We start from the raw sequence: 20,649 nt of genomic DNA on the forward strand, positions 1-20,649 counted from the left end.
CAGGAGTTTAGTGCGTGGTTGTCACGTTGAATCATGTCTTGCATCTTGGCTCCCGTAGCTGATTTGAGCAGTGTTTGTGAGAATGCCTCTTTGATCTGACTCAAGGTGACTCATCCCAGACTTTTACTACGAACGTTACCTGGACATTTTGAAATTGCAGAGTAGGCCTTCCCTTCCTCTTCCCCGGCCGGTCCCTTTTCTGCCAGTGGTTCTTAATAACTTGCGCTGTCCACAGGACTACTGGTTGTTGGAACTAGAATTGGAACTAGACTTCAATCCGTTGTGCATTGTGCCCAGGCTATACTTTTGTACATTTACAGCCCCAGGAAAAAACATGTGTACATGTATTTCTTATTTTAGTCTTTTCTAGTGCATTGTATACCTAAGTCTCTTTCTGACTCACAAATCACTTCTGTTGCAAGTGACAAGATAGCATCACCACTAATGACTTGCAGTGAAAACTTGTGAATCGGAACTCGGAGAACTCCTCCTGTCAAAGTGGATGAACTTGACAGATCACATGAAGATTTTCTACTGAAAAATGCAGAGAAAGGCTGCTCGGGTAGCATTGGCTACTGTTAAAAGTTGGCTCAAATGTTGCACCACACAGTGTGTTGTTGATTTCTCTCCAGAATCCCCCAAAAATATCGCTGTAGATTTAAATACTGTAAGCGGGTGGTATTGTGTGATCGAGCTTCAGTGTTTCTGATTTTACTCTTACATGTAAAAAACAACCCAATATTTTGAGTACAGTTCTGCTTAAAATGGAAATATCAGTTTGTTTTAAAATGGTTTGAGCATGAGTCAGAGACGTTTTGCAAGTCATACATTGTACTCATTCCAAGCACTCGGTCAACAGCTTCCTACTTCACCACGTTCGTGTACATACGTGTGCACATCGTAGTCCAGTGTACTTGATTTGGTCATGACACTGGCTCTAGTAGGAATGCATCAGATATTTCCAATTTGTTATCAGATGACCAACCACGAGGGAAATTGTTTGTGACCATGATAGTTTTTTCAGCCAGTGAATAGTACTTTGAAGGCTTTGTCTATCATGTTTTTGGTTAATTTCCAAGATTTGCCGCGCAACAAATCACTCACGTCTCACAATTTCCTGAGAGCTCTTTTCTTCCATTGTTTCTGGTTTGATCGTGGATAATTCGCGTCCAAAAGAAATTGATTTGTGATCACAACGGATTGCTCAGCCAGAGAACAACTATTTGAATGCCATTCCTTTCTCTCTCTCTCTCTTGTTTCTGCATGATCATCACATCCTGTGTTTTATAATGGACTTGTTGACAGTCAGTTGCTTCCTGAAGCCAACCAGAAACTTGGCCTGGCTGTCACTAGGGCCAGAATTGTTGTCATCAGCTCAGTCGCAGCCCATCCCTGCTACCTATTGTGCTCAGCCAAGCGCTGCGGCACACGCCCCTGCTCCCTTTTGTACCTCGGAGCTGCTCTGATTTACTCCAATGATGACAGACGGACATATCTTACGCACTGGTGAGAGTGCCGAAGATTGTTCAGTGCCAAGTGTGGGAATGTGGCCGTGCAGCATTTGTTTTCTGGAGATGTTCTTAATCATTCTGTTCCAGAAACATCCTGGATAGCTCACTGATGGTGATCAGTTGTAGAGGGACTTTTTTCATATTACAAAAGGAAAATGGTTCAACAGATGCTAAATTGATAAACGTTTGTTGAGAACAGTGTCACAGGGTACATTTCATTTGTGTAAATCATCATGATAAGTGCAGGATTGGCTTTTTTTTCATCATTTTTCTTTGAGCTGTCATGTCGGCTACGATATACTGTATATACACTCAACTCTCAATACAACGTTTTTGACTAAATTGCCATATTAAGTCGGCAGTCAGTTATTTATTGTGTAACAAGAACCTTTGTATGAAAGCACTGGGGAAAAAATGTGCTTAATTGTGGTAAGAGTGCTCTTTATCTTGAGCTGACTGGACATAAACCTGCAGTGGTTGAGGTTTGGTGAGCCTGTTTGGTATTTCAACAGCACATGCCCAAATTGAGGCAATTTGGGAACAGCGGCACACAGGTGCCTGATAATCTGTGCTATTGGCACAGCCATATGCCAATACGGGTGTTTCACAATAGAGTGCTTCCAAGAGTTCACAACGTGTTGGGCAATCACAGTGCGTGAAATCTGTTGACCAAAAGCGTGTTTGGAAAGGGTCAACAGATTTCGCGCATCGGGATTGGCCAATGTGTTGCAAACTCTTGGAGGCGTGCTATTGTGAAATGCCCGTATTCATGCACATGCTTTGTTCCCTGAAATGCTTTGTCTTTATAAAATGTCATTGGCTCATTCTGTTGGTAAGCATAGTATGTACCGTGCTAGGACAGTAGATTTTGACCTGTGACGTTAATCCCCAAACTGCTGTAAAAGGTGACTGAAGTTCAGAACTTGAGTACATGTACGTAGCTTTGGGAATTGAGAGAGGTCATGGATGTGACAAAATTAGAAAGAGTCAAAGGTGCACCGACACTAAGAAATGAAACAAAGAAAAACTAAAGGGAGAAAAAAAAAGAACGCTGCTGATTGAAACTGCGGTGAGATTGTTGGGGTATCCTTGTTTGGTTTTCCTGCTGACGGCGCGTAGGAGACAAGGAACCCTTTTGGCCAGTGGGGCAGGAATCCTTCTAGTTGCTCATCGTTTCCCCCAAGTGCGCGGCTGGAACACCCAGAGGATGCACGCATGATGGAGAAAGCTCCTCTCCTACCTCAGAGCTTGTCTGCAGCTTAGCGCCGATGACAGCTATGATTGCATTTTCTTGCCGCTGTGTTGATGACGGACCTTGCCAACCCCTAGCCAGGATGGTGAGCCAGCCCCTTACAACCTTTTAGACATGAAGTAATGACTGATTTCTTTCTTCTACTTTTTTTTGAAAAACAGGCTTTTTATTCTAAACGCATGCTATTTTATATTGAATCAACTATGTAAGGTGATAACATGTGGCTCCTTGCTTTATACAGCCATGTTATACAATGTACATGTATGCGAGTTTCTTTTCTTAGAGTTTCTTCTGCTGCTGTATGTTTCTCACTTTTGGGCGTAGTCAAATGTGAAATGGTAATATTCACAATACAGTTGGCAAAGTGACAAATTGCGTCCATCTCAATGTGATCTTAGAGTTTGCATTTGGGCATTTCCTAAGCTTCCTTGATTAAATTATTACTCTCTTGTAGTTTTCAAATGACTTTTCACTCCACATTTGTCATCTGCAAGTCCTTTTCTTCAGTCATCCACAAAACCCAATAACAGTTGGACATTCAAATTTTTTTCCGTGTCAGAATTTTGTTAGGAGCAGCAAATTGCAATGAAATTTTATTCTATCCCTTTCTAGTCTGGGGCCCATAACTAGACAAATTTCCTGTTGCCAACACGTGTCCAGGAACCACTTGCCACTGGCCAGACAATGTCCAATTAATTAAACTAATCTATTGTTATCCTGCCGGCCCCTCCATTTGGTTTGGGCCTGCGGATCGCGTGCTGTTTTGATCCATTTGTAGGAATTGTCCCAGCTGGAACGCTTCACGCTCATCTCCTGTTTTTGCTGAGAGAAGACGAGACTGATAGTTCAGCACTCGAAATGTGATTGTCAACGTCGACCCAACCTACGTGTATTCCCAATGTGGCACTTCTACCTCCCCCAGTCCTCAAGTTTTGATCCTCCTTCCTCCAACGGTGTAAATAATGCTTATGCTGCAAGAATTGGACCATTTCACACCACATGGACTGGTGCAACCTATTGTGCATGAAAACAATTCTGGCAAACTCCCTCCAAAGTAAATGTTTTCTTGTACTGTCAAGTGTAGATGGAAACTCCAAGGTTTTCTCACCCTTCTGTTCTTAGAATCTGCTGCAGTCCTTGTAAAGCTTGAACAAACATGATGCACACACATGTTCACTTTATACAGGCATGCTTCGTATAGCAATGGTTTTGACAGCCTTGAGCAAGATTGGACACATACACAAGTTTGCCATGAGGGTTGCCCTACCGGTACTTATAGCCAAGGGAGAAAGTAAACGCTGTTGTCCAGAATTTATTTTTTTTGGGGGGGGGATGATGTGACCTTGGGAGTTTTTTGCCTCTTCCAGTGTACTGGACACCTCTCTCTTGCACCTCAACCACCCCTTCTTCTAACCATCCTACCCCTTTCCATGCCCTTCCCAGTCCTTTCTTAGGCAGTTGCCTGTTTTTCAGCTTGAATAAACTTAAAGCTTACACCCGTATGGCCTCGATGGGAACCCCTCTAATTAGTTTTTTTGCAACGATTGTTTCTTGATTTGCGCTCCACCCACAGGACTTCCCTTCAAGTTAAACCTGATAACTGTTAAGACGAATGGACTCATTAGAATACGAATGGCATTCTTCCTGCCTCTGCATATCCTGGGCTCAAATACCCCACAGTGGTGCATGCACAGTTGTACATGTACATGTAGTCTTGTTTCCAAGTCATCTTTGGTGGTGCAGTGTTTCAGTATGCATTGAGATTGGACTAGGTGCAGCGATTCACCGAAGGGGGCACCCTTCATACGCATGCCAGGACATCCTGGAAACAAGACTACCTCAATAGCAGAAATATGGATGATTGTAACCATGGTGAGTTCACTTCATTGGTACTCAGTGACTCTTCACATTGCATACTAGTGCATGTGAACCAGTGAGCTACGAACTCGCTCTTCTCAGACAGGCTCAATTGCTACCCATCTCAAGACCAGCCAACAATATTTGGCAACTCTTGCCATGCCTAATACCAATGTATTGATTCCTAGTGAAAACAGATAAAACAGCACAAGTAACGGTCGACCAGTGATATGTCCTCCTTGCCTGGTGCCCTGTTTTGTGTAGACCAGTGATATGTCCTCCTTGCCTGGTGCCCTGTTTACATGGTTTAGTGTACCCACATCTACCACTGGCACAACTTAATGGACATGATCCATGATCCCCCTCTGTTGCAAATGTAAAAAGAAATATTTGGCAAAGTGAGCACTTTTGCCAACTTGAATGCCATGGCCCATTGCAAACACAATCCAAATTAAACTCTTCACATTTTTTTTTTGCTTTCCATGTTTTTTTTTACTGATTGAGGCAAATAATCTCCATTTCACTTCAAAATCTGTAATGTCAACAGAGGCGGTCAGTTACATATCATGGATAGCTCGATTCACTTTAACGCTGGTTCAATATCATTACTGATAATCAGGTACTTCCTCACCATCAATGGTGGTGTTTTTCCCCTAAAACTCTTGCTAGATCTTTCTTGGAATGCTACAATTCGTGTTCCAAAAAAGTTAAACCAGTCAAACATTGCTTCATATTTTTAGAATTACATTGCCGCTGATGTTCCATGAAAGAAGGCTTTTGTCAGGTTGGGTTTTCCCCGTTTTTAGCCGTAGGGCCTGTGTGGTATTATTTCACTGAAAGACAGACCCTTAGGATTCATGGAATTGCTCTCTTTCACAGAAATTCTGAATACTGGCGGATGAAGACACCCTGGAAATTAGAAGTGTGTCATTTCCAAACATTATTTGGTGTAAATTGCATTAGAAGATTTGTTTGAAGGGAAATCTTGTTTGGCCATGTTGGTTGGACGTCAGGTAGATGGCACTAACGATAAACAGTAATATGAGTTTTCATAATTACTGTTCAAATCGTCAAAAGGGAGTGTAGAAGTCGATATTCGGAATATAATAAGCTGTACAGAGATGTCTCCAAACAGAAAATGTAAAAATTTCGCGGAACTTCAAATTTGAACTTTGCATTTTATGGGGACCGTTTGGTAAAAATACGTGTACCTTTAGTTTCATATTAAATACACAATCAAAACTTGGCAGTCTGAAACGATGAGTTTGTGTCTGCAAATCAATGCTTGTGGTCAGTCATTGAGTGTGAAAACTTGGCCAGGGATGACTTTTTTCAAACAGACCTTGGATTAGTTTCAAACTTTTCAAGGATGTTAACAGACAAAAGAGGTAAAAGGAGTTTAGACCTCCCAAAATGATGAGGTCTGGAGGTCGTTGGATCTTTTTAAACTCAATTTGTGGCAACCCGCAACAGAATCCCAGGGAAACCTTTTTTTTTCGCTGTCTTTCATGCTTTGCATTGTACCAGCATCGGCTTGCACTTTTGGAGTGCGACTTCCTCGGCACGCTGCGATGACTCAGCTGAGCGTCTGTCATTACCCAAATCATTGTGGATGGGGGGAGGGGAGGGGACAACTTCTTACCGCCAGCGGGCCCTGTATACTCTGCTGAAACTTTGGCCGACGGTGTCCCATCGTTTTGTCGACTGACAGAGTGTGACTGAGGTTGGATTCAATGAGAGACAGATACCCTGGCGCCCCCCTGTAGGTTGTTACGTTCAGATAGTTTCGGCCTGGGGCACAGGGTGGTCTGATATTCGAGAGAAGGAGGGCATAAAATTGTCCTGTAGGAATGGGTAAGGTACAAATGTACATGTAGTTAAGTTTGTGGTTTGGCACTAGTACAGTGTTATCAATGTGTCTGTCACCATTTCAAGTGTGCAATGGTTCATCTTGCAATGTACATGTACAGTGTATGTTCACATTCAATTCGTCAACTTCTGAACAATTGGGACATACATGTAGGGGTCCACGTATGGATTAGTTTGGGTTCTTGATTGGAAATCGTGTACAAATCCTAAGGGATTCCTCTGCAAAAGGAGGACTAGAGGAGGTCCACGATTGGAGTTTGTGTGGTCCCAAATCCATTCAAAGAAACCTACTCGGTGGGGTTGAGGTGAAGTGGGGGACGGAGCCTTATCTTTAAGGGGGGGGGTGCGCCATGTCAAACCACTTGCTTGTGTTTCTTGAGTTGCCCAAATCGTTGCTCTTAAAAAGTGGCCCAACGCTGCATACTGTCACGAGTGCGTTGTCCTTCAGCATAGAAGTCGCAAATAAGACGCTGACCTCTACCGTAGCTTGAGGCTACTCTGGTCCCTTTGATGTTTCTGGCTTTTTGAGGTTCTTCTCCTTATTCTGTGCATTTCTAAACACTGCTTGACAGTATGAAATTGAGATCAAAGTTAGGCAGATGAATATTGTGGTTTGTGTTGAAATGGAAAGGTGTGGCCATGCACGTTGATAATGAAGTATTCAGTGATTGTACAGAGGTGGATCTTTTTTGTTGGTCAGTGAGTCTGATTAATGGCTTGTAATAATGATTGTGGCATTTACCGACGGTTTAAGTGTAATGGTGTTCATATCTCCATGAGCAAGCTTCCACTATATACACACTCAGTAGTCCCGAATTTAACCTCAGATGCACTTTGCGATGAGTTATTAACCTACATCGTCCAACATGGGGGTTGGAGGGGGCTGGGTCAAGTGCACCCACCAACTCTGCCTTACCAACTCCAAACACAGACCCACTCTCTCTCTGTCGCTCTATAAATTGTCTGATTACTCAATATAACTCAGGCCGCTCATCTCCGGTGCACCGAGCCCCAGACTAAAGTGGGGATTGCCAAGAAGGAACAGGGAATTATTGGTAAATGAAGCATGAAACATGCCTTGTAGGCGTTGTAGCAACCAAGCATATCATACAAGAGGGGGGGATCATCACCAAAGCCCCCTAGGATGTAGTGACTTCAGTGTAAAAAAAAAACTAGGCTGCTAACCCTATTGGAATCACATGGTGCAGGTAGAGGAGGAACTGGATGTGAACAGGAAGGTGATTAGCGGCGGCAGATATCTTAGGTGCGTGGCACTGAGGCTGGGTTGATGACAGGTTTTCTGCGCCGTCTTTGGTGCGACCACTTTAATGAATCATCGTTCAGAAGCTAAACATGATAAAAGTTGATCAATTGTGCGAGTGGATCGATCACTGTCAGTATCTTTCCCGTTTAAATCTAATTTTATAGCATGGGCTGGTTGTTCATCTGCGAGAGTGGCAAATATGATGTTATCATCAGGTTGGAGATATCCGCAAAAAGAGTTTATATCATGAGCAGCACCACATCGTGTCACTCAGACTAGTCCCATCCACCTTGAATAATTGCTCCTTGGTGTCAGAGATGGTGAGGCACTCATTGACAAGATTGTTGAGTGCCCCTATTTTCAGTTGACTCTTGTTCATCTAATGTTCACAAGCACCGCCCTGCACCGCCCAACAGTGCCCATGAACAGAATGACGTTACCCATACCACACAATCACCACGTGCCGTAAAAAAGGGGTCTCCCTGTTCTCAACCTCTGTTTTGCGGTTCCAATATGCAAGTCAAGTTTAGGAGGTCGGACAGGAAGTCTCAGGTTTCACCCCAGGAACCTCCAATCATAGATGCACCTGGGCGACACAAAACCCCGGCTTGGAAAAAAGCCTGCCTGCAAAGAAAACTCAAACCAAACCAAAAGGTTATGGCTATTAAGGCAATTTTTGTCTAATCACTTCTCCAACCCCCAGAGGTGCAGTACAAATATGGACAGAGCAGAAGGGTTCGACACAAACAGCAGAAGAGCTGGCTATACAATCCAGCCCTCTTGAGCCTTCTAATGCAGAACATGTGGTGTTGCATTGTGTCTTGTCCTGAAAGGAAGATTCACAGAAAGACTTTTGCGGATGCTCTAGTTCAAATGTTTAGCAGACGTCTACAAATTCATTATCCACTGCAGAATTTGAAAACATTGAATCCTACAATTAAAGCCACAATTTATCAAAGCCAGTTCATCACACCCACTCTTTTATGAAGGTGTTATCGGCACAGATGATAATAACAGACCCCCTTCCTTCACTCAGCCACATTAGCATCAATCACAGAGAGCTCTGAACTTGGTGTGTTATGCTACCTAGAGCCCTACTGCCTATCCATTTTGCCAGTTACTCCACAAATGTCATCCTCGCTTACCCATTGCATCAGTATCTTGGCCCGTCAAGTTCAAAGAGCAGAGACAATGCCCGCCTGTAACCTCGACATCTTGGCTCTGACCTTTTGCTTGACTGATAAGGGAGGGGCTTGCAACCCCAAGGGGGTCATCATCTGCTTTAGCCTTAGTCTAGCCATCTCTGAGGCCATCCCACCTCTCAATTACCCCCTTCGGCTGTCTGACCCTCCCAGCTTGTTTATCTGTTGGCCAATTAATTTGTCAAGGGAGTATTACTGTTGTCAAAAGCTGAGCTGTCTACGTTCAAGAAAGATCAAAGGGTGATGGGAAGGGGAAAAAAATTGGCCTACAGGGCTCAGAGGGGGTACATGTACTTGTGCATAACAGAGTTTTGGCCATCCGGGTACAACTTGTGTTCTGCACTCCTCCCAAGAGTTTCAGTTCCCTCGGGATGGACCCGTGTTCTTGCATTCAGTCGATGAATCTTTCTGTTGTTTCCTTTTCAGTTGATAAAACTGATTCAATAACACTGGACGCCACACTGAGACAACATGGGACAGCACAATGGCCAATTTTCCATACTTGTGTTAGTGGATGAAGATGCATCATTCTATTTCACGCCCGCTGCAGAAAAATACAGCACTTGGGACAAAATGCCACGTCATCTGCTTGCTTTAGTGTAGGATATAGCAAAACTTCCTTCAACATTGTTAATCACACAAACAACATGCATGTATATGTTGCATGTGGCTTCTCTTACAATACCACTGACCCATACCCGGATATCTGACACCTGTACTTCCTTAACATATCTGTGTTATTTCATTTGTGTCGGCACATGAAGTTTTCAGCACTAGTTTTCCCATGTGCTGTTTTGAAATGCTTTCCTGGTTTTGCTCTGAGTAATTTCTGCCTTTGCTGCTTGGAGTAAAGTTAACAAACATGGTTGTGTGTACATGTACAGACATGTTATGTGCTCCTCTCTTTTTGTGAAAAAAGAGAAACTAATCGTGTTACATTCCGGGTTTCTCTTTTCATCCATATTTCCGGGCCTGGATCTGTTTTGTTGACTGCAGATAGCAAGTGCTTCTGCAACATTTGAAATTGGGCATTGAAGAGTGATGCCTCGGCACTGAAGTGCTTTTTTTTTAAAATCCTGTTCAAACATACATGTTGGGTTGAGGTGTTGAATGAGATTGTGAAGTTGAAATTGTGTGTTTGTCTCAAAATGGTTCATCCTTAAGCATGATTTAAAACTATTTAACATTAACCGCTTCCTGCCGGGGAGCCCATTTCGGGCACTGTGTGTTTATACGCGTGGCCAGGGTCTCCGAAATCGGACAAAGGGAACTGGGCCTTGTTACAAAAGACCTTTCTCAGAACAAAAGACCAGGCTGCTTGAAACAGTATACCACGGATTAGGGCATTTAGTGCGAGCGGATTACCACCAGGGGCAAAAGTGCTCCACCACCGCAGCGATGAGCCACACAGCACCGCTGCACGCTAATGTGGCCTCTATTGAAAAGAGGTCAGCAACGCCTGTGCCAGGTTCGTGAACAAAAGAAAGTTACATAACACCGCACAATCTGGGCTCTTTTTACAAGGCTGCAGGCGTGACTGAAATACTCGGGCGTCAATAGATTTTGTCTGTCAGACTAGAGTGGCCACCAGACAGTAATTCATGTGGGTGTAAACGTCCATTAATTGAAATGATGAATTTTTGAAGATTTTTGAAAACTGCAAATCAGGAAAAAGTCCCAATTATGTGCACTGCATTTTTCAAACCACCCGGCAGCAAGTGGTTAATAGACAACTGGATGCACTATGATTGCAAAAATTGGATTCACTTGGTACTGTGTTGTGTCAAATTTAATTCAAACTCGATCTTTGTTTCAGTCTAAGTGAGGGACTAGAGTCCTTATAACTCTGCAAAAGGCTAGTGTAACCTTTTTCCAGTGTGATATAACGTTTCAACATTCTGAAATATGGGACTTACTGACTCTCATGAACAGGATTGAGGTCACATGTAGCAAAGTTTTCTAAAGCTCTTGATGGGAAACTGCAATGTTTTACCAATCGCATTGGGAGCATTCAGGATTTTACTGGGTGGATTGGTCATCCTGAAGAAAAAAATTTGCCAACTTTAACTTTGAGATGTTGATGCTCACACTTGGAAACGGAATGGATTCATCTTGCCTACAGCTCTAACCAACCAGTTGCTATGTTCTCGTCTTGTTGCAGATGCACCTGAGTGTGGTGTGGCAAGGTGGTCAGCTTGGTGCGGCTTACTACGACGGAGAAACGGCCGAGGTCCACATGATGAGGGACAGTGCCGAACCAGACACCTTTACTCTCCTCAACCAAGGTATTATTGCAAGGGTAGCATTGACAACTTGGCTTACCTCCTGATGCAGAGCCCAGGGCTAGCTAGGCAATGCAAAACCTACATGGTATTGGTACATGTCCTGTAGGTCGTTTCTGCATTACTTAACCTCTTGACGCCGGATGACGTGTAATTTTAATAATTTTCCTTAATTGTTCCACGGAGGACGTGTACACTCATCTATGAATTCTTTTTTCGGATTAATGTCTTGTGCTTGGCTGGGTCAAAGCGCAATTGCAAGGTTGAAGAATTTATACGGTAGAACAACCACTCCCCCAGCAACTTTTTCGGGTAAAAAGTCTGACGTTTGCTGGCTATTGACTTGTGGCTGGCAATGACACCTGTGTCTGTGGGAAGCCACTGCAGCTGCCAGCCATTGGCTTACATACATGCATGTGGTATTCTTAGCTGCAGCCACATACATGTGCTTCAGACATGGCTTACATACCCTTGTTAGTAGGCTGCACGGTGCCCTCTACCATGCCCGCTCAGAGCCGAAAGGCTTCATGCATTGTCCAAAAATGGACGTTGTGGATGGGTAGACGAGTCATGGAACTGATTTTACTCATTCACGATGGGGATTCAGGTTAGTGTCTTTTGGTACTTTCCTCACCTTCCTGTGACCTGGGTTCGAATCTCCCCTAGGCAGACATTTGGATTGACTTTTCAGTCCTTGCCCGGCATTTTTTCAGAATGTGTATCTTGTAGTTTCCCTCCCATCAGAACTAAACTTCTCTTGTTTTTTCTTTCCCAGGGCCCCTAGGGACAGTTCACTGATAACAGTTTGTCAGACAATCTCGCCAGTTGATTAGGATGTAACCTCTAAAAAAGATCCCTTTTGCCAAAAGGGTCTTGCGTAGCGTGTACATGTACAAATCCATTGCACCTTGACAGAAATTTTTGATATCCGCAAGGGGCTCTGCAAACCGCTTGTTTTTTTATAATTCACACCAGTGCATGGTTAACGCAGAATTCAATTTGTATTTCCTCCGCCTGAGCCCACATAAGATGCCCTGTTGTAACCATTTATGCGGGGCTCCTAATCATGAACGTGGTATTACCTTATTCAACAACAGGTGTCCTGTAGAAGCTGTGCGGAGAGGTTGACTCATGGTGTTAAGTCCATCTAGCCCATAATTCTCTTTTTTTGGCCATGAGCCATATTTTGTGCCAAGATTCTGTGTAATAGTGCCATGCTTGACTCCCAAGAGGGCCACTCTTACTGAGGGTTTGTTTTAGCAAGTTGCATCTTGTCACGAGTAATAAACTTACAGCAGATGTGTCCGCTGTAAGTGGGGGTAAAGTACTAATTGAAACCACAATAATGATCCTTTTTTTTTACTTATCGTAGGCTTTTCAAAGATCAACTGTGTAATGACTACATGCTTGCTTCCACCACATTAACAATGAAAGAAACCATTTGTGGTCAAGGTCATTACTGATTTCATGTTGAAAAAAAAAGGATTCTTTGAAAGTGTCCTTGTGGAGAGAAGACAGTTGGGAAATGTTCACATAAGTACTCTTGAGTTAGGGATGAAAATGAATATGAAATTAGATCTTTTTTATTATTTTTATTGAGCACTGATATTTCTTGTGATGAAACCAGGGATTCCTTAAAAGGGCCAGAGGCACTGAAGCTTGTAAGCCCGTAGAAACTTACAGAGAGAGAGAGAGAGGAGACAGTGAGAAACAAGTGGGAAGAAAACCCCAGAGAGATATTCTGAGTAACATCCATACTCAGATTGGAACTGAAAACCCAGTCCACATGTGGATTGAGCTGAGAATCGAACCTGGGCCACATACCGTAGGTGAAAGGCAAGGAAAGAAGCACCACGCCAACCTGACTCCCTGTGTAACCACACCAGTCTTGACCACTTCTTTGTGTCTGCCTGGGTGGAATATGAACCCGGGCTGCAAGGGTGCAGGTTTTGTCAGGAACGTGGAAGGGAGTTTTGGAGGAAGTAGTGATACTGGACAGGTGTGGTTCAGTCCAAATTACTTGGGGTACATGTAGTTCTTACTCTCCAACTGAACGTCCAGCTCCTTAAAGTCTCTTCCTGTGCCGTCCTCTATTTGGAGACCAGAGAATGGCTCGCTTCCTTTGCTAATGCGCGGGGAAGATGTTATTAGTTACCACCTGTTTGGCTTTGTTTGTGAAGAGAAAACAGGTGGTGCTTAACCGAGGGCAAGGACAACTGGGTGTGTGAACCCCAGCATTTTAGTTTCCTCACACTTTTGGACCAATCCTTAGTGATTTTCATCATCTTCTTTTTTTCCTCTTTCTTTTTGTCCCTGGTCCCACCCATTTTTGAGAAATCGGTCGTATGTTGAAAAGTCTTTAGCCCTTTCTGCTTGAAGATTAAGAATTTTGCCACAGAAAAATGGACGTCTATTTCTTCTATTTGTCCATGAAAGAAATTCTTTCCAGGAATGTGAAACTTCACTATATTTTGAGTGAATCCTTGTGTCTTTTTGGAATAAGTTTCCATATCACCTACCCGTTCAGATATTCAGTATCTTACCAGAAATATGGAACTTCCATTTACCAGTGGAATGGTACCTCTGTTTTTCTGATTTTATTGCACCATGGATTGGTATGAATATTTGAAATGGCACGTGAAACCTTATCCACCAATCACATACTCACGTATTTATTGAGATATTGTACACTGATGAATGACATCACTTAAGAGTTATATTCACCTGTTTTTTAGAATTTTGTAAACACTGAAAAGGTACTCATTTCTGTTACTCTGGTATCAGTGTTTGCCAGGCTGCCGCACTGCAGGGTAGTATGGTGCATGAAAGTCCATTTCTTGTTGGCCTTCTCATTACTGGCTGCAATGCCATTTGATTCCTGGGCCCAACTTCATAGAGCTGCTTAAGCACAAAATTTGCTTAAGCGAAAGAAAACCTTACTTGATAAATCAGGTAACCAGCCAAAACTCCATGTGATGTATATTGTTTTGGAATGGTATTTAGCTGTCTTTTGGTTAGCGTGACAATCACATAGAGTTTGAGCTTGTAACCTTTGTTTTTTGCAACAAGGTTTTTCACGCTTAAGCAGATTTTGTGATTAAGCAGCTCTATGAAATTGGCCCCGGCTGCTCAGAGCCGAGGCCACCAAGGCCACTCAGAAAACAGAAACGCAATTCCAGAAGGCACGGAGTGGTGGAAGTAGTTTGTTGCCGGAATACGCTCATTCATTGTTTAGTAAATGGACCGCCAAATTGATTGCAATTGGAGCTGCTTCTGTGTTTACTTGGTACATCCTGCTCACTTTGCTGTTGTATGTACTCAGTCTGTAAAAAAAGGAGGGGAACTCATCCATTTTCTGATATATATCTACTGTAGTTATTTGCTCACTCACGCTTTAATGAGGAAGAAGACATTTAATGAAATCATATTTTGGGCCATTCGGGAAGTGATAATTTCAGGAAAGCAGAACTTGGAAACCCCTCCCCCTGCTGTCCGAAAGTACAGAGTGCAAATCTGGCGTCGTTTAGTTCCAATTTCCTATGATGGCTGTTGTTGTGCGAGTTGGCCAAGCTGGCTGCTAATTTCATAAGACAACACCTCGGTCCGGGCTTGCAGCCAGGAACTATTGTATTTCCAGGCTGGAAGGAACATTGATTTACTTGTTGGAAGATGGCTGTAACCTGTAGTGCTGTTACACTGCTGCTATATTGTTCCTTCCTCTTTGGCTGATGTCTGCTGAGGGAAATTTTCTCATTCTGCGGCCCCCCTTTTTTTCCTTTCCCTCTTTTTTCTGTTTGACTTCTCGCGTGTCACTGAACTTACATCCCAGGCAATGTATAGCATATGGCCTTGTCAGAAACAGGGTCTGGGCTGGCGGACCCACACTGTACTTCATCTCATATTCGTCCTTGCCGCACCACGAACTCTACATTTGTCTCACATAGTAGCTTTAATTGCTCATCACTTGTTAGCTGAAGTGATTTCAGGAGTACATTGTTTGTCAGCGGTATAACCGGAAATCCTGGATTAAAGCAGTGTCCAATACAATGTAGGTAATACAGTTGCAGATGTCAGACAAGAACACATGCACGCAATCCCTACCAAAATCACAATAGAAATAAACTGTACGTACATGTACATCTGTTGTACAATGTTTAATCACAGTCGTCCAATCATTGGGACATTCCCAAGTCTTGTTAGACCCTTGTAGGATAACTTGATAAATTAATCATCAGAGCTAAAGCATGTACAAATTTTGATTCATTAATTTGAACCAGTCCTTGGACTTATTTTTGTTTTCAAATTTACGTGCACTTAGTCAGCAGAGGGTCTGACTTTTGTTGCAATTCTGTTACATGCAGACGGGTCCTTTCACTTTCTGTGGTTTTAAACTTGGTTTAAGGTTCCTTGTTTGCTTGGAAGAGTTTGTTTGCTCTGCAAGATGCAGTTTTGTTTGCAAACAAACTGGGATCATTTAAGAGTTTAATATGAGCAGCATATAACATCTGGACTTGTGTGATTTTTGTTCTCCTCTTGACATAGAACTTTACGTGCCGAGATCCAAACGCACTCCTGCCATTTCATCTGATTTTGACCAGGCCTCAGACTGTATCTGAATGACATGTACCTGCCTACAGTCTGAAATAATACACGCAAGGAAGCTGCCAGTGAGTGGCTCGATTCATTCCTTTTTCCAGCCACAACCAAGCACAAGTTCCTTGTAGTTCAGTTGAAGCGTTAGCCAGTACACTCGTCAGGTCTGGATCGGTGTATCCCCCTTGAGTAGAAGCACCCCTTCCTTGGTTGAAAAGAGTCGCATTGGTCAGAAGTACACAATCTGTTGGTAGTGATGCGACTGTGACACATGCATTTCCTAGTCGTTTGTGAACCAGCGAAGTTCAGTTCTGACCAAGGGAGCCTCCTTTGCTAAGAAAGCAGTGCCCTCTCTTGGTCTAGCCCGAAGCCCATAGTTTCTTGCTCTCATTTTCCCTAATTACATGCTTGCATCGCATTCATAACTCTTTTTAGGACTTGTCCCACATCCATTAAGCGAGTGGTGGAGTCCTTGAAATCCTTCAAACTCAAAGTTGCAAGTCAAATTAATATTTTATATCTTTCTTTGTTAATATTTAAACAATTGTTATAAACCCTCAAAATGAAATCAGCTTTAAAAAGATAAAATGTGGAGAAGGCAAGAGCGAGAAGAAACCTCCTCTCTCCTGAACACACAGTCTGCCCATTTAAAATGTGAGGTAAAATGAAATAGAGAAACAGGGTACCAGTTCTTTTGCAAATTTAATCTCACAAAATGTGCATGTCATGTACAATTGGCAAACTTCGAGGACGCCTATGCTGTCTCCAGTTTAACTGTTCCCAGCTGTGGTTCATCAACTCTGGAAATTGTTCCTGACACGTAGCGTGTTCATTCCCACTCCTTGGAAATGAGGTGTAATTGGCAAGTTAATTTAGCACAGTTGCTTCAACTTTGGAAGTAATGTTCACGGAAGGGTGTGGATGCATCTTTAAAGAAAGTAGGTCAGCTTCGGACATTTTATGGGGATGTTCCCTGAGTTGATTTTCTTTACTCTCACAGTCTCACAGAACTTTGAAGAACCCTTCAGAGATAAGAGTAAAAAGATTGGGTCCAGCTTTGGTATTTAGAGAAGACAGGAAATACTGGGGTCCGTCATACGGTTTCACTGTAACCAGATTATTATTATTTATAAGAATACACTCTCCAACAGTCTCATGAATGGCTGTTTCGTTTCACATTACAAATTTCTTGAATTAATGAATGCTGATTCATGGTTTGTTTTCTGGTAGTTCTTCGTCAAGTCCAGCCGAAGTTTACTGTCACCAGCGCCAAGGCGGATGAAAGGTTCCTGAAGACTCTCCAAGATCTTTGTGGGGGTGAGTGCCCTGTCTTGGCTGCGGTGTGTCCCTCAAACCATTTTATATGTAGTTTTGTTCACATTGTTCAGCAACTACATCACTGCGGTCATTCCATGACAAGTAAAGTTATCTTATAATCAGCAAGTAGTCATTTGCCTTTTGCGTTAAAATGTGTTTTCATGCTGAAATGTTAATCTCATCAGAGAATGAAAGGCATTTACATGCTCATACATGTACGTTCCAAGCCAGTAAAAAACAAGCACAGAATCTCAAGAAGGATCTTAGCCGAATTGCTCTGCTTGCCAGCTATACCATTTAGAATGCCCGCCACAATATTGCCTGGAAAAACTGTCCCTACGTGAAATTGTAGATCTTTGGTGATTTCAGCTCCCCCCTTGTTACGTGTACTTCAATTGGTTTTAATTTCTGGGGTTCATAACCTTTTTAATACAATCCACTTTTTATTGTTTAGGGTAAAGATCTTTGTATAGTGAAAGTAATTTTTGATTTTTAATTAGTGTTGTTTCATTTTCATCTGCACCCTGCATGCGTTTCTGTTTCGAAACGGTGCCCAGGGTTCCAGGTACATTCTTAATGTTGTGAAATAAAGAATGAATTTATATGCAAACAATGCCAGATAAGCTCGCAACAATCATGTCATATTTGCAGTGGTCAGTTTCAAGTTAAACCACCATTGAATAATACATTACATAACTTAATGTTATTTCTTGAGCAGTGTTGCATTTGAGTCCATCACAAATCCCTGCAAGTCCCTGTAAGTCCATCACAGGTCATTTTGTCGTAGCCAATTCACAAGCTATTCAAGTGAACTGTTATTGTTTACTGCTCGCCTTCCCCTTCCTTGCGACATTCCTAGTGAACTGATTGAATTGTTGAGGCCTACACTGTGTATCTCTCTCCCAAAAGACCACACAGTCACTTGTACTGTACTTTCTCATCTAGAATACATACATCGTGGCTTCTTCAGTGCGTAATTAGAATGTGACAGTGTAGTTTCCTGACTCATTCCGACTTCTGAAAAAGGGGAAGGGGGGAAGAGCATGGAAGACAGGTTTCACAGACCCCACCCAACAGTATTGCATAAGTGGGAAAGTCAAGTGTTGGTCACCTGCATCTGCTGAGGTAGATGTAGTCCATTGTGTTGTCAAGCTGACAGATTGCAGGTCTACAGGGGACGTGACTGTCCTAGTCTTACCCAGGTCTGCTCTAGCACAGGTGGTGTTAGTTTGGACAGTCCACGGCAGTTTGGCTTTTGTCCTAAGTATTTCCACCGAGTTGAGCTTCCTCCCTCTTCTGAAGGAAGAAACTCCCTCATTGTCTCCTTCCCGTCAACCCTTCTGAGGTTCTCCAGGGGGGATGAGACAGGGCTTTATCTGACAAAGAAGCAGCCAACTTGAGATACGCTCCTATCATGGAGAAAACCCCCACTTGACTCTAGACCCTCCATGGACCTGCAAAGTGCCAGTGATCCACACGACTCATAGTTGACATCCTCTTGGTAGACTGAAGGTCCTCCCTCAGTGTCTTTAATTTACACGTGGAAATCTTGTAAAATATTGCACTAACACGAAACACAGCCGGCACTCACACACGTTTCCAATCAAGCAATTTGACTACAGACTGGTAGGCATCAACCTGACAGAGCTATAGAGGAAAATTACTAATTTCCTCGTAGCCTCGGCCATTAACAAAAGCACGCTATTATGGCGGTTCACACCAGGATGCCATGACTTGCGATAAAAAACGGCTGAAGGCTTCTCGTATTTCGTACTCTGCAGTGCGCTGGGACAATATATCAGGACGGGACCTGATAACGTGGCTAACAAGGCCATAAGTCAACTTGGAGTTGTTGATCATGATTTTCTGCTGGGGGATTTCTTCAGTCCAGAGGTTCAGGCCGCCAAAAAAGACAAGAGAAACTTCTTGATTGATTTTGAAGCTGTGGTCAAAATGAGAGTATCATTTTCTGAAGTTGGTGATTGCATTGCCTTTGTTCATACTCTCCTGAAATTTGTTTGTTAAATGCTCACAGCATTGATTCAGTCCGCAATAAGGCATCAGACCTCATGTCCAATATCAGACTTTCCAACTTGCTCAACAAAAGCTTAACATCCTACACACAAAAAAAAGTACGAGAACAAAGAGAGTATTTTCATGATACCAGCATTTCCACAAAGAGTTTTTTGGAGAAGCATTAAATGTATAGTATCTGAGCTTTTTAAAGTAAATTTGAGCAACCTATTCATTTTAATCTGTCTGAGAGCAGCAAATTGTCTGCAGGTCTGATAGGGAGTGCTCAGCGCACCTTGCACAGTGTTGGAGTGGCTGGAGGGACCGTCAATATTCGGCACAAGGTGCTCCCACCAAATTGCAAAGGGCCCCGCTTCCCTTGTTGAGTGCTGGCCCTATCAACATGTTTATCTTTCCAAATCAGGCTTTCCTGGGATTCGCCAGTGAAATACGTGCTCACTCACCAAACATTTCCAGCAGTGTGCATTGGTGAGGGGGGGGGAAGCTTTTAGAGAAAACCATCCCAAATCCCACTTTGTTTCAACACTTCAGTCAGACTGTGGCGCCGTATCATATCGTCAAGTGTTGCTGGCATGTTGCCATTATCTGAAAAAGCCAGATTCCCCCCCCCCCTTGCCAACCTGGGAAACCGAACATCTCTCACTCAGCATGTTGTCTTCCTTACAAGATGATACAGGTATGCAGGTTAAACTTGGATTACTGGAACTTACATGTACAATGTACCTGTGTTTAATTAGAGTCTGTTGAATTAGTGCATGGACTCTTGGTGGCGCTGTGGCCTACTCACAACAGTCAAAGAGTGGCATGTTAAATGTGTGCACACATACATGGTGTAAAAGGTGTGAGCCAGAGGTTATGTCTGACAAGGATTGGTATAGTGATCTTTTAAAGAGTTTCTTACTGTATTTGTTGTGCTTAACTCTATTTGCTTTGACTTATCACAGGAACAGGACGAGACTGCTTTCTGTATTGTGTCATAGATGTTGTGTAACTTGTCATCACGTACACGTACAATGATCAAATATTCTATTGAAAGTGACTTGTTATCCTGTCTGTGCCCTTGAAGCATCAGGGACTAGCAGGCTGAAAGATAAAGAACCTCAAGAAAAAAAAGCCTAGTAACTGGTGAACCTGCTGCAGGAATGTCACTGGCGTTATTATCTCTCGGTACATACCTGCTTGGCACTAACAGGCCTCGGCCTTGGTCGTAGCGGATGAGAAGTGACTGCGGCTTTAAAGAGTGAGCAACAGTTGGCTCATCAGCTGGCCACTTATGTCAGGCCGGGAGAATGACGCACCTCTCCCTTAAGTGCAATGGGGGGTCACAGCTGGCCTGCGTTGCCTTTCAGTCACAGCTTTTTGGGGTATATTGCTCAGTCGTGGGAGTTGAGGGGGATGCCAGCACTAAAGGCTGTCGTTCAAATTCCATCTACCGCTGTCTTAAAGTCTTACCAATCTGTGGCCAATT

The 20,649-nt window shown here is 43.1% G+C and overlaps 1 protein-coding gene across 13 annotated transcripts in view; it reads left to right on the forward strand.

Annotated features, from left to right (window-relative positions):
- LOC110977798 (mutS protein homolog 5-like) overlaps window positions 1–20,649 on the forward strand; it is a 101,097-nt gene that overhangs the window by 28,469 nt on the left and 51,979 nt on the right. For 10 of the 13 annotated variants that reach the window (XM_087144047.1, XM_087144048.1, XM_087144049.1 and 7 more), the window contains 2 exons: window positions 11,117–11,240; window positions 17,061–17,147. In XM_087144047.1, coding sequence (XP_087000173.1) covers window positions 11,117–11,240; window positions 17,061–17,147 — 211 coding nt within the window. Of the gene's footprint in view, window positions 1–2,367; window positions 2,849–11,116; window positions 11,241–17,060; window positions 17,148–19,967; window positions 20,054–20,649 lie in introns of those variants that run through there. The other 3 variants (XM_087144052.1, XM_087144053.1, XM_087144054.1) reach the window with 3 other exon arrangements.

The sequence above is a fragment of the Acanthaster planci genome, linkage group LG12 (assembly GCF_054643075.1).
Source record: "Acanthaster planci isolate LZ-2023a linkage group LG12, COTS_SCS, whole genome shotgun sequence".
Classification (NCBI taxonomy): Eukaryota; Metazoa; Echinodermata; class Asteroidea; order Valvatida; family Acanthasteridae; genus Acanthaster; species Acanthaster planci.